The sequence below is a fragment of the Symphalangus syndactylus genome, chromosome 8 (genome assembly GCF_028878055.3).
Source record: "Symphalangus syndactylus isolate Jambi chromosome 8, NHGRI_mSymSyn1-v2.1_pri, whole genome shotgun sequence".
In the NCBI taxonomy this organism is placed as follows: Eukaryota; Metazoa; Chordata; class Mammalia; order Primates; family Hylobatidae; genus Symphalangus; species Symphalangus syndactylus.
This window is the reverse complement of record NC_072430.2, coordinates 35,873,571-35,892,125: the sequence shown is the minus strand read 5'-3', so window position 1 is coordinate 35,892,125 and position 18,555 is coordinate 35,873,571. Positions and strand designations below refer to the sequence as shown.

The 18,555-nt window shown below is 36.2% G+C and overlaps 2 protein-coding genes across 3 annotated transcripts in view; one reads left to right on the top strand and one right to left on the bottom strand.

The window, feature by feature from the left end:
* Nucleotides 1–18,555, bottom strand: part of CEP128 (centrosomal protein 128) — a 636,715-nt gene that overhangs the window by 525,536 nt on the left and 92,624 nt on the right. For both annotated transcript variants that reach the window (XM_063644064.1, XM_063644067.1), the window contains exon 3: nt 1,484–1,582. In XM_063644064.1, coding sequence (XP_063500134.1) covers nt 1,484–1,552 — 69 coding nt within the window. In that variant the 5' untranslated portion in view covers nt 1,553–1,582. The remainder of the gene's footprint in view (nt 1–1,483; nt 1,583–18,555) is intronic.
* Nucleotides 1–18,555, top strand: part of TSHR (thyroid stimulating hormone receptor) — a 168,020-nt gene that overhangs the window by 67,247 nt on the left and 82,218 nt on the right. The window lies entirely within an intron of this gene.

Sequence of the window (18,555 nt, the reverse complement as noted above, 5' to 3'; positions counted from 1 at the left end):
TGGTTGCCTCAATTAATAAAACAATCAGGAAATCTCGAGGGTTTCCTTCCACAGATTTGAGTATCCCTTGATGACCTGCATAAACATTAGTTCTTATAAGTCTGTTCACCCTCTTGCACCAGGGGAAGGGGAGATGGAAAGCTGGCCTGTTGGTGACATACACAGCATTATGCTTAGAAAAGTATGGGTTTCTTCCATGCTACCATCCTACTCTTGGCATGAAATCATAGTTTGTGATCCTACAGCCATACATTTGAAGGAACTACACACATAGGAGATAGCGTGACCCTAGGCTCTGACTGGGTATCTTTGTTTATATTTTGATAAAGAAGTTTATGGAAAAACTTATTTTTAATTGAACAGTAATTTGAGGCATGGTAAAAATATATATTGTCTAGGAATTATTATTTAATATTTAGAAAAAAATAAGGCTTTAACTTGAAGAAATAAATAGATTTTCAGGGTAAATCTCTGTTGTTTCTTATTTAATTATACTTTGGTACTCTAGAACACTATTAGGATGTCTTGTTTCAAATTTTAAAAGTAGGTATTATCCCTGTGATCCTTTGTGTGCAAACTAGCTTAGCAACCTGACCCCAGGAGAGCAACCACAGAGCCAGTGGATCTATCCCATGCTCCCTTGCATGAACCAGCCTGGCACTTTGCCCACAGGGAAGCAGCACCAGATCCAGCAAACTATCCATACAAACTCTAGCAGCCTAGGTCACAGAGGCACTTATAGTTATCACTGACATTGACTACAAAAACTTCAGAGAGACTACACTACTGTCTTCACCCAGAGCCAAAGCCAATGCACTCTACCCAACTGACTCCCTAGGACACATCTTCAGGTGAAAGTCTTCCCCTCTGGAAGCTACTGTATAAAATTGGAAGAGGCAATTCTTCCACCAGATGCACAGATATCAACAGAGGGACACAAGAAACATGATACTGCCAAATAAGCACAGTGATTCTCCAATTACTTAACACAAAGAAATAGAAATTTATGAATCTTAAGGAAACTCAGATACAAGAGAACACAGATTGACATTTCAAATACATTAGGAAAATAATTTATGATCTGTATGAGAAATTGAACGAAGAGATAGATATCATTAAAAAGAACCAAACAAACTTCCACTTGAGCAGCCCGAGACATCCATGAGTGGGGGCATTTTCTCCCTCAACTGCTCCTACCACAGCCTTTCTGAGGTTTTTCCTAGGGAGGCCAAGAGGGTCTTTGAGGAAAACTGTGTCCAGACATGCCTTGAAGGAAGGTGTCAAATGCAGGAGTATGGAAAAGAGTTACAATTTGGATATGAAACCATTTTTCTAGCCCACCTTAGAGAAGACTGTTGACACACTAGTCAAAATGGTTCCAATCACCTACCTTGCAAGACACTTCAGGTTCAAAGAATTTCCTTTGTAAAAACAAGGGAGGTGTCACACTTTTCCATTTAGATCAACAAATTCAAGTTCTTACCATGGAAAATTCAGAGAAGACTGTAGTGGTTCTCCTTGCTTGTGGCTCCTTCAATCCTGTCACCAACATGCACCTCAGGTTGTTTGAACTGGCCGAAGGCTGCATGAATTGAACAGGAAGATAGAGAGTTGTCAAAGACATAATCTCTCCTGTTGGTGATGCATACAAGAAGAAGGGACTCATTCCTGACCATCACCAGGTCATCATGGCAGAACTTGCCACCAAGAATTCCAAATTGGTGGAAGCTGATACACGGAAAAATTTTCAGAAGGAGTGGATAGAGACTGTTAAGATGCTAAGACACTATCAAGATAAACTAGAGGCTGGTGACTGTGATCACCAGCAGAACTCACCTACACTAGAAAGGCTGGATGGAAGAGGAATTCCATGAGCTGAACAAAGACAAGATTCTAGTCAAAAGAAATCCCTAGAGCCAAAAACAAAAGGTGCACCAAAGGTCACGCTGTTGTGTGGGGCAGATTTACTGGAGTCCTTTGGTGTTTCCAATTTCTGGAAGAGTGAAGACATCACCCAAATCATGGCAGACTATGGGCTCATATGCATTACTTAAGCTGGAAATGCTGCTCAGAAATTCATCTATGAATCTGATGTGCTATGGAAACACTGGAGCAACATTCATGTGGTGAATGAATGGATTACTAATGATATCTCATCCACAAAAATCCAGAGAGCCCTCAGAAGGGGCCAGAGCATCCACTACTTGGTACTAGATCTTGTCCAAGAATACATCAAAAGCATAATTTGTACAGCTCCAAGAGTGAAGACAGGAATGTTGGGGTCATCCTGGCCACTTTACAGATACACACTGCAGAAGCTAAGGCATAGAAATTCTACAGCATGATGTTTTGCACTTTCCTTTTAATGTTTGAAACCATCTGGGTGTTAACAGCTGGGAAAAGAAATTGTGGTCCTGTTGCATAAAGATTAAAAGTTTAGTAAAAATCAGTGGTAAGTTAAAATCAGGGTTTTTTTTTTATTTTTATCAGAAGTTGCTAAGATGAATGTTTTCCATATGGCCTTTCTCTAAAAAAAAAAAAAAAGTACAATTCTCTGTATCTTTAAAACAAGAGATTAGCAGCACACAAAAACCAGAAGAATTTTCAATGAAACTAGCTACAAATAAGAAGTCAAAAAGTACAGCCTAACTCTACCACATAAAAGAAGCAAAGTGTGAAAAGCAAAAGTTCATTTAAAATTCTAACTTAGGTTATGAAGAGAATTGACATTTTATGCATGCCTGTTGTGGGAAATCTGCAGCTAGGGTAGACAAAGGAAGGAATTCTTACAGTGGTGATCTTCTAAAATGCAACATTGATAAATCATCCTCAGTTATGCAAAATAAAGGTTGTGCATATGCCTGGCAGAAACATCGTACCAATAGTTAGTTCTGTGTGGCACACATCACAATTGCTGACTAAAGTTTGGCAAGACCTATCTGCCTGGAGCTTCATCTTTAGAAGTAGGGAGTGAAGTCCAAGCCGTCACATGTTTAGAAAGGTATGCAAGTTTTCTGATGCCCACCAGAGGCAGAGAGCTGCTGCCTTATACTTTATACACAGTCACTTTTCCTTGTTATAGGTCATGCTCTAGCCTTGGTCATCCACCCTCTCTTTATCTTCAGGAACAACTTCAGAGTTGACATCATGCTACCTTGAATTGAGAGAATCTCAGAGAATGAGAAGTCTATTCAAGGATTTTATGTCTGAATGCTCTTAGCCTTTATTGATAGCTTAATCAGAAGATCTAAGTGGGGTGCAGTGGCACATGCTCTGTAGTCCCATCTACTTGAGAGGCTGGAGCAGAAGGATTGCTTGAGCCCAGGGGTTTGACACCAGCCTGGGCAAAATAGTGAGAACTCATTTTTAAAAACTCTGAAGTTTCTGAAGGGCCCTGCTGTTTCTGTTCCAGCCAACTGTGAATCTGCCATTTGTGAATTTAAGCAGAAAAAGGGTCTGTTTTCTCATATTTTTTTCTTCTTGTCCTTTTGTATGAAGTTTAACCAAAAGTATTCTTGAATAATTAGTCACAGCTTCATGTTAAAGATACATGCTTGTTACATGGTTTTCCCCTGATTAAAATCTTGTGGAAGTTTTACCAATTGCTAAACCAGAAAGACCAGAAATAGCTTCTTATAGAATCGTTTTGGGGTTTGTGAAAATTGTCCTATGATAGAAACAGGACTAAAGTTAAATTTCTAGTGAAAATATAATAATTTGCCTTTTTGCAATTTCTATTTCATTCCTACACCACCCCAGATGAAGGGTTTGTAACTCCAGAAGAAAAAAATACTTAGATATGTGCAATTGTATAGTCAGATCTGAATCTACAGTTTAAAAAATAAAAATGTTAAATAAAGTTAAGTAAATATATGTGCTTCAGCTCCCAACTTACTCTTACTAAAGGCTTTGGGCCAATTCTCAAAAACAGGGAGGGTGAAAAGCCTGACACCTAGCAGCTTTCAGGATCCATCTGCCAAGTGAATGAAAGTTTGGAATCTCAAATCCTACAGATAAGAGTTATTTTTCTCCTCCTTAGCTTCTTGGAGTTTAAGAGTTGAAGCAGCCCTGAAAAGTAATGATTGAGCAAGAAGAAGCTATAAGAATTGAACTTTGATTTCTTCTGGTAAACAATACATAGTTTATCTGAAGTGTTGTGTAAACTGCAGAAAGGTTCCAATGCTAGAAAATTCTCTCATACTGTCATGCCTTCCTACTTAGAAGTGCCCATGCCCTGCTCAGCTGTGACTCTACTGACCTCAGGACCTCACTGGACAAGGCATGTGGTAACCCTTGCAGGAGACCTGATAATGGTGAAATGATTCTATTGTTATATTATTTATGGAGCAACAACTTTGTGCAGAGAACGAGCTGCTTGGCTTTTTCTTCCAATGCTGAGGTTGCTGCTGATGCTGCCATGTAATAGCATACTTTTGGGTGTCCTCAAGGATAGAACTTCCCCTTTGAATAATGGAAATTAGAACAATGAACTTCATAGGGGAATAAATATTAATGACTGATGTGAAGAAAATATGCCATTGTTTATTCCCTACCACATCATTTCCATAATTGGCTGTTGTACTGTGAATTTAGAGGAAATGTGTAATGCTTGTGTTTTGTTTTGCTTGTTTGTTTGATGCTGAGGGTTTTATGTGTTGTACACTTTACCCCTTACATTGCATAATTTGAATGCAGCAAACAAACCTGCAATAAAAGTCATTTATTGGCATCTTCCTTCAGATGAATGGAGAGGCTTTGTGGTAGTGTCAAAAAAATAAAAATAATAAAAATAAAAAGAACCAAACAGAAATTTTTGGGCTGAAAAATTTAACTAATAAAATGAAGAAATACAATTCAGAGCTTCAATAGCAGACTAAATTAAGCAGAAGACAAAAATTTGTGAACTTAAAGACAGGCCTTTTCAAATAACCTAGTCAGAGATCAAAAAGAAAAAAGAATAAAAAGAACAGCCAAAGCCAGCTGGACTTCTGGGACACCAACTAAGCAACAAATATTTGCATTATGGGATTTCCACAGGACAAAAGATGAAGAGAGACACAGAAAGGTTACTTAAAAAAAAAAAAAACAGTTAAAAACTTCCCAAGTCTTTGGAGAGATATGTACATCCAGCTCCACGAAGCACAAAGGATCCCAAACAGATTCAACCCAAAGAGATTCTCTCCAAAGCACATTATAATCAAATCATCAAAAGTTAAAGACAGAATTCCAAAAGCAGCGAGAGAAGAGAATCAAGTTACATATAAGGGAATCCCCGCTAGACTATCAGCAGATTTCTCAACAGAAACCATGCAGGCCAAGAGAGAACCAGATAATAAATTCAAAGTGCTTAAAGAGGTGAGGTGGGGGTGCAGGAGAACTGTCTACCTAGAACACTATGCCCAGAAAATTGATACTTCAGAAATGAAGGAGAAATAGTGTTTCTAGGCAAGAGAAAGCTGAGGGAATCCATCACTGCTAGACCAGCCATGTAAGAAATGCTAGAAAGAGTGCTTCAACTGGATGTATTAGGAAAATAATTACTAGCATGAAAAAAATGAAAGCATAATCTCATTGGTAGGAGTAAATTTATTATCAAATTTAGAATACTCCATTACTGTAATGGTGGTATATAAACTTTCAGTTGTCTAGTTCGAAGATTAAAAGTCAAAATGGTCAATGATTACTATAGCTACAACAAGTTGTTAAAATATGTACAGGATATGAAAAAATACAAAGTAAGCAACAAAGTTATAAATTTGATGGGGGAGGCCAGGCGCAGCAGCTCATGCCTATAATCTCAACACTTTGGGAGCCGAGGTGGGGGGATCACCTGAGGTCAGGAGTTTGAGACCAGCCTGGCCAAAATGGTGAAACCCCATCTCTACTAAAAATACAAAAATTAGCTGGGTGTGGTGGTGTGCGCCTGCAGTCCCAGGTACTCAGGAGGCTGAGGCAGGAGAATTGCTTGAATCCAGGAGACCGAGGTTGCAGTGAGCCAAGATTGCACCATTGCACAGTAGCCTGGGCAATAAAGCAAGAATCTGTCTCAAAAAAAATGTTTTTAATAAAAAATAAACAAATTTGGGAGGTAGAAGGTAAGTCTAGAATACTTGTATGTAGCCAAAGTTAAGTTATTATCAACTTAAATTGTCTATTATAACTACACAGTTTTTAAAATGTAAGCCCCATGGTAACCACAAAGAAAAAAATTACAGCGGATACACAATGAAAAAGAAAAAAAAAATCAAAGTTTATCACTACAAAAAAAATCACCAAACCACACAGATAAACTATAAAAAAGGGAAAAAGGAAAAAGGAAATACAAAAAAAACAGAAAATGATTTAACAAAATGTCAAGAGTAAGTTCTTACTTATCAATAATAACCTTGAATATAAATGAATTAAATTTTCCAATTAAAAGATACAGAGTGGCTGAATGGGTAGAAAACAAAACCCAACTATATGCTACCTACAAGAGATTTACTTTACCTATAAGGACACATATAGACTGCAAGCGAAGGGATGAAAAATGATACTCAATGCAAATGGAAGCCAAAATACTACAAGAGTAGCTATACTTAGATAAGTCAAAAATTGAAAGGGGAGACAAAGAAGGTAAATCTATAATAAAGGGGTCGATTAGCAACCAATTATAACAATTCTAAATAGATATGCACCCAACACTGAAGCATATATAAAGCAAATATTATAACATCTAAAGAGTGATGCAGACTGCAATACAATAATAGTAGGAGACTTCAACACCCTACTTTCAGCAATAGATAGATCATCCAAACAGAAAATAAGCAAAAAAAAAAAAAAAAAAAAAAAAAAAAACACTGGATTTATACTGCACTCTAGACCAAATGGACCTCACAGACATTTGCAGAACATTTCGCCCACCAGCAACCTACAGAATACACATTTTTCTCAAAAGTACATTGAATTTTCTCTGGGATAGATTATATGTTAGGCCACAAAACAAGTCTCAACAAATTTTTAAAAATCAAAAGCATATTAAGTATTTTTCTGATCACAATGGAATAAAATTAGAAAATGATAACAGGAAGAATTTTGGAAATTGTGCAAATACATGGAAATTAAACAACATACTCTTGGAACAACCAATGGGCCAATCAAAACATTTAAAATGAAAATTTAAAATTTCTTGAAATGAATGAAAATGGAAACACAGTACACCTCAATCTATGGGATATAGCAACAGCAGTTCTAAGAGGGAAGTTTATAGCAATAAATGCTTACATCAAAAAAATAGAAAGGTATCAAATAAACAACCTAACATTGTACCTCAAGGAACTGAAAAAAGAAAAAACAAGAACAAGCTAAATTTAAAATTAAGAATGAAGGAAATAATAAAGATAAGAGCAGAAATAAGTGAAATAGAGACTAAAAAATACAAAACATCAATGAAACAAAGAATTATTTTTTTAAAAGATAAACTAAATTGACAAACCTTTAGCTAGACAAAGAAAAAAGAGATAAGACACAGATAAATAGAATCAGAGATTAAAAAGAAGCCATTACACCTGATACCACAGAAATACAGAGAATCATAAGAGACAATTACATTGTGCGCATGTACCCTAGAACTTAAAGTATAATAAAATATATATATATTTAAAAATAAATAAATAAATAAAAAGAAAGAAATAGAAAGAATAAAAAAACAAAATCTAGAAGACATGGATAAATTCCTGGACACATATAACCTACCAAAATTGATAATAGAAAATATGAACAGACCAATAATGAGTAACAAGATTCAATCAGTAATAAAAATTTCTGATCACAGAAAAACATGGCACCTGATGGCTTCATTGCTGAATTCTACTGAATATTTAAAGAATAATTAATACTAATTCTTTTGAAACTATTCCAAAAAACTGAAGAGGAGTTAATTCATCTAAATTCATTCTATGAGGCCAGTATTACCCTAATACAAAAATAAGACAAGGAAACAACAAATAAAGAAAACTACAGGCAAAAATCCTCAACAAAATACAAGCAAACCGAATTCAACAGCAAATTAAAAGGAGAGTTCACCATGATCAACTGGGAGATGGAAGGATGATTCATCATATGCAAATCAATAAGCATCGTACATCACATTAACAAACTCAATGATAAAACTGATGCAAAAAAAGCATTTGATAAAATTTAAAATTCCTTCAGGATAAAATCTCTCAACAAATTAGGTATAGAAGGAACATACCTTAACATGATAAAAGCCAAATATGATAATTCCACAGCTAACATCATAGTGAACATGGAAAAATTCAAAGCTTCTCCTCTAAGATCTGGAACAAGACAATATGCCCACTTTCAACACTTTCATCTACCCAGAGCAATTAGGCAAGAGAAAGAAATAAAGGGTATCCAAATGGAAAAGGAGGAACTCAAACTGTCCCTGTTTTCATATAATATAATTTTATATATAAAAAAATCCCTAAAGACACCGCCATATTGGAATTGAACAATGAGAACACATGGACACATGAAGGGGAACATCACACTCTGGGGACTGTTGTGGGGTGGGGGGAGGGGGGAGGGATAGCTTTAGGAGATATACCTAATGCTAAATGATGAGTTAATGGGTGCAGCACACCAACATGGCACATGTATACATATGTAACAAACTTGCACATTGTGCACATGTACCCTAAAACTTAAAGTATAATCATAATAAAATAAAATACAATAAAAAAAGAAATAAGAATTATTATATGCTCTATGAATAAGGTATTTTATTTACACTGGATTTATAATAGTATAATAAAGACACACTTGGTGATGGCATGATGACAAAGTAAAAAAAAAGACTCCACCATAAAACTATTAGAACTAATAAACAAATTTAGTAAAGTTGCAGGATACAAAACCAACATACAAAAATCAGTAGCACTTCTATGTGCCAATAACAAACTATCTGAAAAATAAACCAAAAAAACAATCCCATTTACAACAGTTACAAGAAAAAAGATACTTAGGAATAACTTTAACCAAGAAGGTGAAAAATTTCTACAATGGAAATTATAAAACATTGATGATGAAATTGAAAAGGACACAAGTAAATGGATAAAGATATCTTGAGTTCATTGATTAGAAGAATTACTATTAAAATGTCCATACTACTCCTAAAACATCTACAGATTCAATGAAATCCTTATCAAAATTCCAGTGACAGTTTTTCAAAGAAATAGAAAAAAATCCTAAATTCACATGAAACCACAAAACATCTTGAATATCCAAAGCTATTTTGAGTAAAAAGAACAAAGCTGACGGCATCATACTAGCTGACTTCAAGATAAACTACAAAGCTATAGTAACCAAAACAGCATGGTACTGGCATTAAAATAGACACATAGACCAATGGAACAGAAGAGAGATCACAGAAATAAATCCAGGTACTTAAAGCCAATTGATTTTCAACAAACATGCCATGAATACACATTGGGGAAAGAAGAGTCTCTTCAAAAAATGGTTCTGGGAAAACTGGATATCCACATGCAGAAGAATGAAATTAGACCCCGTCTTTCATCATATACAAAAAATCAAATCAATATTGACTAGAAGCTTAAATCAACACAAACGATAAAATTACTAGAATAAAACATAGGGAAATCCCTTCATGACACTGGCCTAGGCAAAGATTTTTTTGATAATATCTGAAAAGCATAGGCAACAAAAGCAAAAATTGATAAATGGGATTACATCAAACTAAAAACTTCTGCACAGCAAAGCCAACAATTAACAAAGTGAAGAGATGACATACAGAATGGGAGAAAGTATTTGCAAAGCATACATCTGATAAAAGGTTAATATACAGAATACAAAAGAAACCCAAACAATAGCAAAAAAACAAATACAGTCATGTTCCACATAATATTTTGGTCAATGATAAATGGGATCTAAGTAAACTAAAGAGCTTTGGCACAGCAAAAGTAACTATCAACAGAGTAAACAGACAACCTACAGAATGGGAGAAAATTTTTGCAAATAATATATCTGACAAAGGTCTAATATCCAGCATCTAAAAGGAACTTGAACAAATTTACAAGAAAACAACAAACAACCTCATTAAAAAGTGGGCAAAGGACATGGACAAACACTTCTCAAAATAAGATACATCCAGCCAATGATCATATGAAAAAAGGCTGGACATCACTGATCATTAAAGAAATAGAAATTAAAACCGCAATGAGATACCATCTCAGACCAGTCAGAATAGCTATTATTAAAAAGTAAAAACTTAACAGATGCTGGTGAGGTTGTAGAGAAAAAGGAATGCTTTCACACTGTTGGTGGGAGTGTAAATTAGTTCAGCCATTGTGGAAGAAGGTGTGGCGATTTCTCAAAAACCTAAAGACAGAAATACCATTCAACCCAGCAATCCCATTACTGGGTATATACCCAAAGTAATATAAATTATTATCTTATAAAGACATGGCACATATATGTTCATTGCAGCACTATTCACAATAGCAAAGACATGGAATCAACCTAAATGTTCATCAATGATAGAATGGATAAAGAAAACGTGGTATATATACACTATGGAATACTATGCAGCCATAAAAAAGAATGAAATTGTGTCCTTTGCAGGGACATGGATGGAGCTAGGGGCAATTACCCTTAGCAAACAAATGCAGGAACAGAAAATCAAATACAGCATGTCTTCAGTTATAAGTGGTAACTAAGAGAACACATGGGCACACAGGGGGAAAAAAACACACTGGGGCCTATTGAAGGGTGGAAGGTGGGAGGAGGAAGAGGATCAGGAAAAACAACTAATGGATATTAGGCCTAATAACTGAGTGATGAAATAATCTGTACAACAAACCCCCAGGACACAAGTTTACCTATGGAATAAACCTGCACTTGTACCCCTGAACTTAAAAGTTAAAGAAAAATTTTGGTCAATGATAGCATATATAAAAGTGATTCAATAAGATCACAATATTGTATTTTTTTGCCTTTTCTATGGTTAGATATGCTTAGATACACAGATATTTACCATCATGTTACAATTGTCTACAGTATTCAGTACAGTAACATACTATACAGGTTTCTAGCCTAGGAACAATAAGCTATACAATCTAGGTCTGTGTAAGTACATTCTGTGATGTTCACACAATAACAACATTGCGTTACAACGCATTTTTCAGAATGTATTCCAACCCTTAAGTGATGCATGACTGTAACCTGATTTTAAAATGGGCAAAAGACCTAAATAGACATTTCTGAAATGACCAACAGGTATATGAAAATATGCTTAACATCACCAATCATCAGAGGAATACAAATAAAAGTCACAATGAGATATCACCTTGCCCCAGTTAGAATGGGTATTCTCAAAATACCAAAAAATGACAAATGCTAGTATAGATGTGGAGAAAAGAGAACTCTCATACACTTTTGGTGATAAATTAGGACAGCCATTATGGAAAACAGTATGAAGTTTCCTCAAAAAATTAAAACTAGAACTATCATGTGATCCAGCAAGCTTACTATTGTGTGTATGTTCAAAGGAAATGAAATCAGTATGTCAAAAAGATATCTGCACTCTCATGTTTATTGCAGCACTATTCACAATAGCCAAGATACGGAATCAGCCTAAGTGTTCATCAAGAGATGAATTAAGAAAATGTCACAAATACACACAATGGAATGATATTTAGCCATGAAAAAGAAGGAAATCTTGTCATTTGGGGTAATATGGATTAATCTAGAGGATGTTATATTATGTGAAATAAGATAGGAAGAGAAAAACAAATACTGTATGATCTTACTCATATGTGAAATCTAAAAAAGTTGACATCATAGAAGTAGAGTGTAGGGAAGTGGTGACCACAGGCAGAAGAGTGTAGGGGTAAGAGGAGGATGGGGAGAGATTAGTCAATGGGTACAAAGTTACAGTTAGATAGGAGAAATATGTTCTGTGCTCTATTGTACAGTAGGGTGACTATAGTTAACAATATTGCATTGTATATTTCAACAAAGCTAGGATAGAGCATTTCAATGTCCTCACAACAAAGAAATGATAAATGTATAAGATGATTGATATGTTAAATACCCTGATTTGGTCATTACACAAGTATACATGTACTGAAACTTCACCCTGTACCTGATAAATATGTACAATTATAATGTGTCAGTAAAAAACAAAACAAACATAAGAGCCATATATAACCCACAGCCAATATCATAGTGAATGGGCAAAAGCTGGAAGTATTCCCCTTGAAAACTGGCAAAAGACAAGGATGCCCTCTCTCACCACTCCTATTCAACATAGTATTGGAAGTTCTAGGGCACTCAGGCAAGAGAAAGAAATAAAGAGTATTCAGATTCAAAGAGAGGAAGTCAAATTATCTTTGTTTGTAGATAACATGATCCTATATCTAGAAAACCCCATAGTTTCAGCCCAAAAGCTTCTTAAGCTGATAGGCAACTTCAGCAAATTCTCAGGATATAATCAATGTTCAAAAATCACTAGCATTCCTGTACACAAACAACAGGCAAGCAGAGAGCCAAATCACGAATGAACTCCCATTCACAACTGCTATAAAAGAATAAAACACCAAAGAATACAGCTAACCAGGGAGGTGTAAAGTCTCTACAAGGAGAACTACAAACCACTGCTCAAAGAAATCATAGAGGACATAAACAAATGGAAAAACATTCCATGCCCATGGATAGAAAGAATCAACATTGTGAAAATGGTCATAATGCCCAAAGTAATTTATAGATTCAATGCTATTCCCATTAAACTACCATTGACATGCTACACAGAATTAGAAAAAAACTATTTTAAAATTAATATGAAACCAAACAGAGCCCAAATAGCCAAGACAATCCTAAGCAAAAAGAACAAAGCTAGAGGCATCACACTACCTAACTTCAAACTACACTACAAGGCTACAGTAATGAAAACAGCATGGTACTGGGACAAGAACAGACATGTAGACCAATGGAACAGAAAAAAGAACTGGGAAATAAGTCCACACATTTACAACCATCTGATCTTCAACAAACTTGACAAAAACAAGCAATGGGGAAATGATTCCCTATTTAATAAATAGTGCTGAGAGTCCTGGCTAGCCATATGCAGAAAATTGAAACTGGACCGCTTCCTTACACCATGTACAGAAATTAACTCGAGATGGATTAAAGACTTAAATGTAAAATCCAAAACTATAAAAATCCTAGAAGAAAATCTAGGCAATACCATTCAGGACATATGCACAGGCAAAGATTTCATGACAAAAACACCACATGTTCTCACTTATAAGTGGGAGCTGAAAGATGAAAAAAGAGCTGGGCTGATGTCCATGTCTGGTTTTGGTAACAGAGTAATGTTGGCCTTGTACAATGCATTAGGGATAATTGCCACCTCTTCAATTTTTAGAAACACTTTGGGAAGATTGGTATTAGTTCTTTATACATTTGGTAGAATTCCACAGGGAGCCCATCTGATCCTGGGGTTTTCTTCAATGAAAGAATTATTATTTATTTTAAGTTCTGTGATACACGTGTAGAATGTGCATGTTTGTTGCACAGGTAAATGGGGGCCATGGTGGTTTGCTGCACCTATCAACCTGTCAGCTAGGTATTAAGCCCAGCATCAATTAGCTATTCTTCCTCATGCTCTCCCTCCCATGGCCCCCAACAGGCCCCAGTGTACATCGTTCTCTCTCATGTGTCCATGTGTTCTCATCATTCAGCTCCCACTTCGTTTTTTTTCATCATCACTGCTGTTTCAATGAAAACATAAATTCAAACCAATTTCACATTTACTGAATAATTTTGGAAGCTAGAAACCCACAGGGTAATTACACAAATACAAAATACCTACCTAAATAATATCAGATATATACTGGGTATTTTGGTTACCTATGGCTACGTAAGTATCTACTGTAAAATATAAAAGTTTAAAACAACTACCAATTTAACATTTCTGATAGTGCATATCAGGAATTGGGGTAAGAGATAGCTAAGTCATTCTCATGGCATCATCAGAGTTTACTCACTGGTATTCACATGACAAATGGGCTTTTCTGGAGAGTCCAAGATGGCATTATTCACTTGTCTGCTGCCTTGATAAGGATGGGTGAATGCTAGTCTCACGTGGAACTTTGCTGCAAGGCTTCCTCTAATGTAACCTCAAAATTTCAGAACACACTTCTGCCACATTCTATAATCAAGCAAATGATCAAAGCCAGCCCAGATTCCCAAAGAGGGAAATTGGTGGCCATGTTTTTACTTCCATGGTCAGGGAGAAGGGCAGGAAATATGATCCAGAACAAAGAGAAAAATGAGTTAGTAGCAGCAGACCCAGAATGACAGAGGTGATGGAATTAACAAGAAATGACATTAAAACATCTAAGTCTTCTAAACAACCTCAAAAAAATAAAAGAATGCATATTAATAATGAGAAAAATGGAAGACATAAAGAAGACCTAAAAGGAACTTCTAAAGTTAAAAATATAAAAAATGAAAAATTAACTGGATGAGATTAACATAATTGAATACTACGGAAGAGGAAAAAATTAGAACTTAAAGACTTAGCAATAGAAACTATCCAAAATTAAGCCCAGAGAGGAAAAAAAATTAAAAAAAAATTGAGTGCATCAATTACCCATATGATTACATTAAGTGATCTATCTTGTAATCTATCTTACACATAAGTGGAGTTCCAGAAGGAAATGAGAGAGAAAAAAACATAAAGAAAAATTTTAATGCAACAATAATCATATATTTTCCAAATTTGATATAAACTCTAACCCCATAAATCTGAGAACCTCTCAATGAATCTCAGGAAGAATAAATATAAAGAAAATGATACCAGGACATATCATAATCAAATTGCTGAAAATGAGTGATAAAGAGAGTATCTTAAAAGTAGCCAGATTTAAAAAATACACATTACCTACAAAGGAATGAAGGTTAAAAGGGAAACAGGCTTATTGTCAGAAACTTCACAGGCTGGAATACAACAGAATAACATCATTAAAGTATTGGAAAAGACCTGTCTACATAGAATGGTATATCCAGTAAAAGTATCTTCCCATATTAAAAGTAAAAATACTTTCTCAGATAAGCAAAAGTTGAGTGAAGTCATTTCCACCAGACCTGTACTAAAAACAAAACACATTAAAGGAAGTTCTTCAAGTGTTGGGATTATAGGCGTGAGCTGCTGTGCCTGGCCTCCTCCACCAAATTTATAACTTTGTTGCTTACTTTGTATTTTTTCATATCCTGTACATATTTTAACAACTTGTTGTAGCTATAGTAATCTTGACTAAAAGGGTCAAGGTACAGCTCAGATCATGGCTTCAGAGAATGAACGCCCCAAGCCTTGGCAGCTTCCACATGGTATAGAGCCTGTGGGTGCACAGAAGTCAAGAATTGAGGTTTGGGAACCTCCTTCTAAATTTCAGAGGATATGTGGAAACGCCTGGATGTCCAGGCAGAAGTTTTCTGCAGGGGTGAGGCACTCATGAATAATCTCTGCTAAGGCAGTGCAGAAGGGAAATTTGGGGTGGGCACCCCCACACAGAGTCCTCATTGAGGTGCTGCCTAGTGGAACTGTGAGAAGAGGGCCACCATCCTCCAGAACCCAGAATGGTAGATCCACTGACAGCTTGCACTATGTGCCTGGAGAATCTACAGACACTCAACACTAGCCCATGAAAGCAGCTGAGAGGGAGGCTGTACCCTGTAAAGCCATAGGGGTAGAGCTGCCCAACACCATGGGAACCCAACCCTTGCATCAGTGTGACCTGGATGTGAGACATGGAGTCAAAGGAGATCATTTTGGAGCTTTAAGATTTGACTGTCCTGCTGTATTTCAGACTTGCTGACTTTTTAGACTTGTAGCCCCTTTGTTTTGGCCAATTTCTCCCATTTGGAATGGCTGTATCTACCCAATATTTGTATCTGCATTGTATCTAGGAAGTAACTAGCTTGCTTTTGATTTTACAGGCTCATAGGTTGAAGGGACTTGCCTTGTCTCAGATAAGACTTTGGACTGTGGACTTTTGAGTTAATGCTGAAATGAGTTAAGACTTTGGGAGACTGTTGGGGAGGCATGATTGGTTTTGAAACATAAGGACATGAGATTTGGGAGGGGCCAGGGGTGGAATGATATGGTTTGGCTGTGTCCCCACCCAAATCTCGAGTTCCCACATGTTGTGGGAGGGACTCAGTGGGAGGGAATTGAATCATGGGAGCAGGTCTTTCCTGTGCTGTTCTCATGATAGTGAATAAGCCTCATGAAATCTGATGGTTTTAAAGATGGGAGTTTCCCTGCACAAGCTCTCTCTCATTACCTGCTGCCATCCATGTAAGACATGACTTGCTCCTTCTTGACTTCTGCCGTGATTATGAGGCTTCCCTAGCCACATGGTACTGTAAGTCCATTAAACCTCTTTTTCTTCCCAGTCTCGAGTATGTCTTTGTCAATAGCGTGAAAATGAACTAATACAATTACTGATTGGAAAACTACACAGGAAACTTTCGGGGTGATGGAGATATTTTATATTTTGATCCAGGCACTGGTCTCATGGGTTTATGTGTACATATATGCATACATATATGTAAAGTATAAGTATACTTACATACACTGAAGTATATAAATATGCATTGTAGATTTGTGCATCTCACTGGGTATAAAATATGCCTTAATAAAGAACTGTGAAAAAATACTTTCAATACAAAAAATTATGCCAAATAATGAAATGAAACCAAATTTAAATTTTCAACAATTTGGAGACCTAAACCAATACTTGTGAATAGACAACTCTCTCCCAGATGACCTAAACTGAGCAATTTCCATAAGTCAAACTTGTCAAGCTATTGCTTGAGTTTCTGGGGTTCAGACCACACACAAAAAAGCCCAAATCGAAACTCTTGTTTGACCCTACATAATAACTCACAAGTCCACCTGGATTCAGGGCAGTATGCCATTCTATTTCAGCAGCAGTGTCACAGCTTGCATTGTAGACATCATATCACCTGAATTTTTGTATTATTTGTAAATAATTTAGCAGCAACACTGACTAAAATTTACTATACCACCCAAAATAGAAAACACAAGAGAATGACGAGTTAAAGTTATTTTATTTTAAAAAATAGTCTATATGCAAATAGTCTCAAGTGTTTAACTGCATGATCTTTGTAGGTCTACATCCCTGATTTTAAATCCTATGCTTGCTGTATTCTTTCACAGTTTGCCACAGAGTATTTTTTTAATGCACAACAGTAAAATGAATTCACCAATGAAAATTTATTCTTGGCTGGGTGCAGTGGCTCACACCTGTAATCCTAGCACTTTTGGAGGCCAAGACAGGTGGATTACTTGAGGTCAGGAGTTTGAGACCAGCCTGGTCAACATGGTGAAACCCTGTCTCTACTGAAAAAACAAAAATTAGCTGGGTGTGGTGGCGGGCACCTGTAATACCAGCTACTCAAGAGCCTGAGGCAGGAGAATCGCTTGAACCCCACAGGCAGAGGTTGCACTGAGCCAAGATTGCACCATTGTGCTCCAGCCTGGGTGACAAGAGTGAAACTCCATCTCAAAAAGAAAAAAGAAAAGAAAAAAAAATTTATTCTTGCCAAAATAAGAACACCAGGCAAATGATAAATGTCCACATTAAATTGTATTAATATTGCCTAATTTGTAATCCACAACTTCACAATATAAAAAATCTGGATTATTTTTACCAATTCCCTCTTTTTCTACTATGAATACTTTCTATACTCACATAGAATAGTTCAGTGAAATATACTTGGCACACCTCAGTGAAATACTGGCTGATTGATTGACATAGGTGGTTAATACAACAAGAGGCCCTTAAGATGAAGATGACATTAATATTAAACAAACACGCAGAATCACAAAATGATCTCAGCCTGTTTGCCAGGAGGCAAATAGGACACACAAGTGGGAAGTTTGGTGTTTCTGGACCACACAGTCTCTGCCATGGCAAAGAAGATCAGCCAGCCTCCTCAACTCAGTACAACTCCGACATGGTCATGAGGTAGGGGCTATAGTGAGAAATGTGTTAGAACCCACACCTACATATGCACATATGCAACACAAGCTATGTGTTTAAGATTCCAGAAACTGTGTAAGAAAGAAGATGTTGGAATGTTGATTGGATTTACATGTTGATGAGATTTCAGTGAACTAAGCCTAGTATCATGCAAGATTACTGTGAAAAGTCTAATTGCACCAACTGCTCTTGTTTGGAACAAAGAACTGTCAGCTCTCTTTACATTAACCATATTTCTCTCCCCCATTGCTACTACAAGAACCAAAAAGAGAGTACTTAAAACTGGGTTGTACCTGCAAAATCTGCAAGGTAATCAGTCATGGTTCACATGCATGTCAATTTCTACACTATATTTTCCTAAGGCAGACATTTGACAGATATAAATCTTGCCTCAGCAAGGCCCAAAGGAAACATTTGTCATATCTCCAATGGTCATTCTTGATTAAAGAAATCACAGAAAAACAAATTGAAATTGCAAACT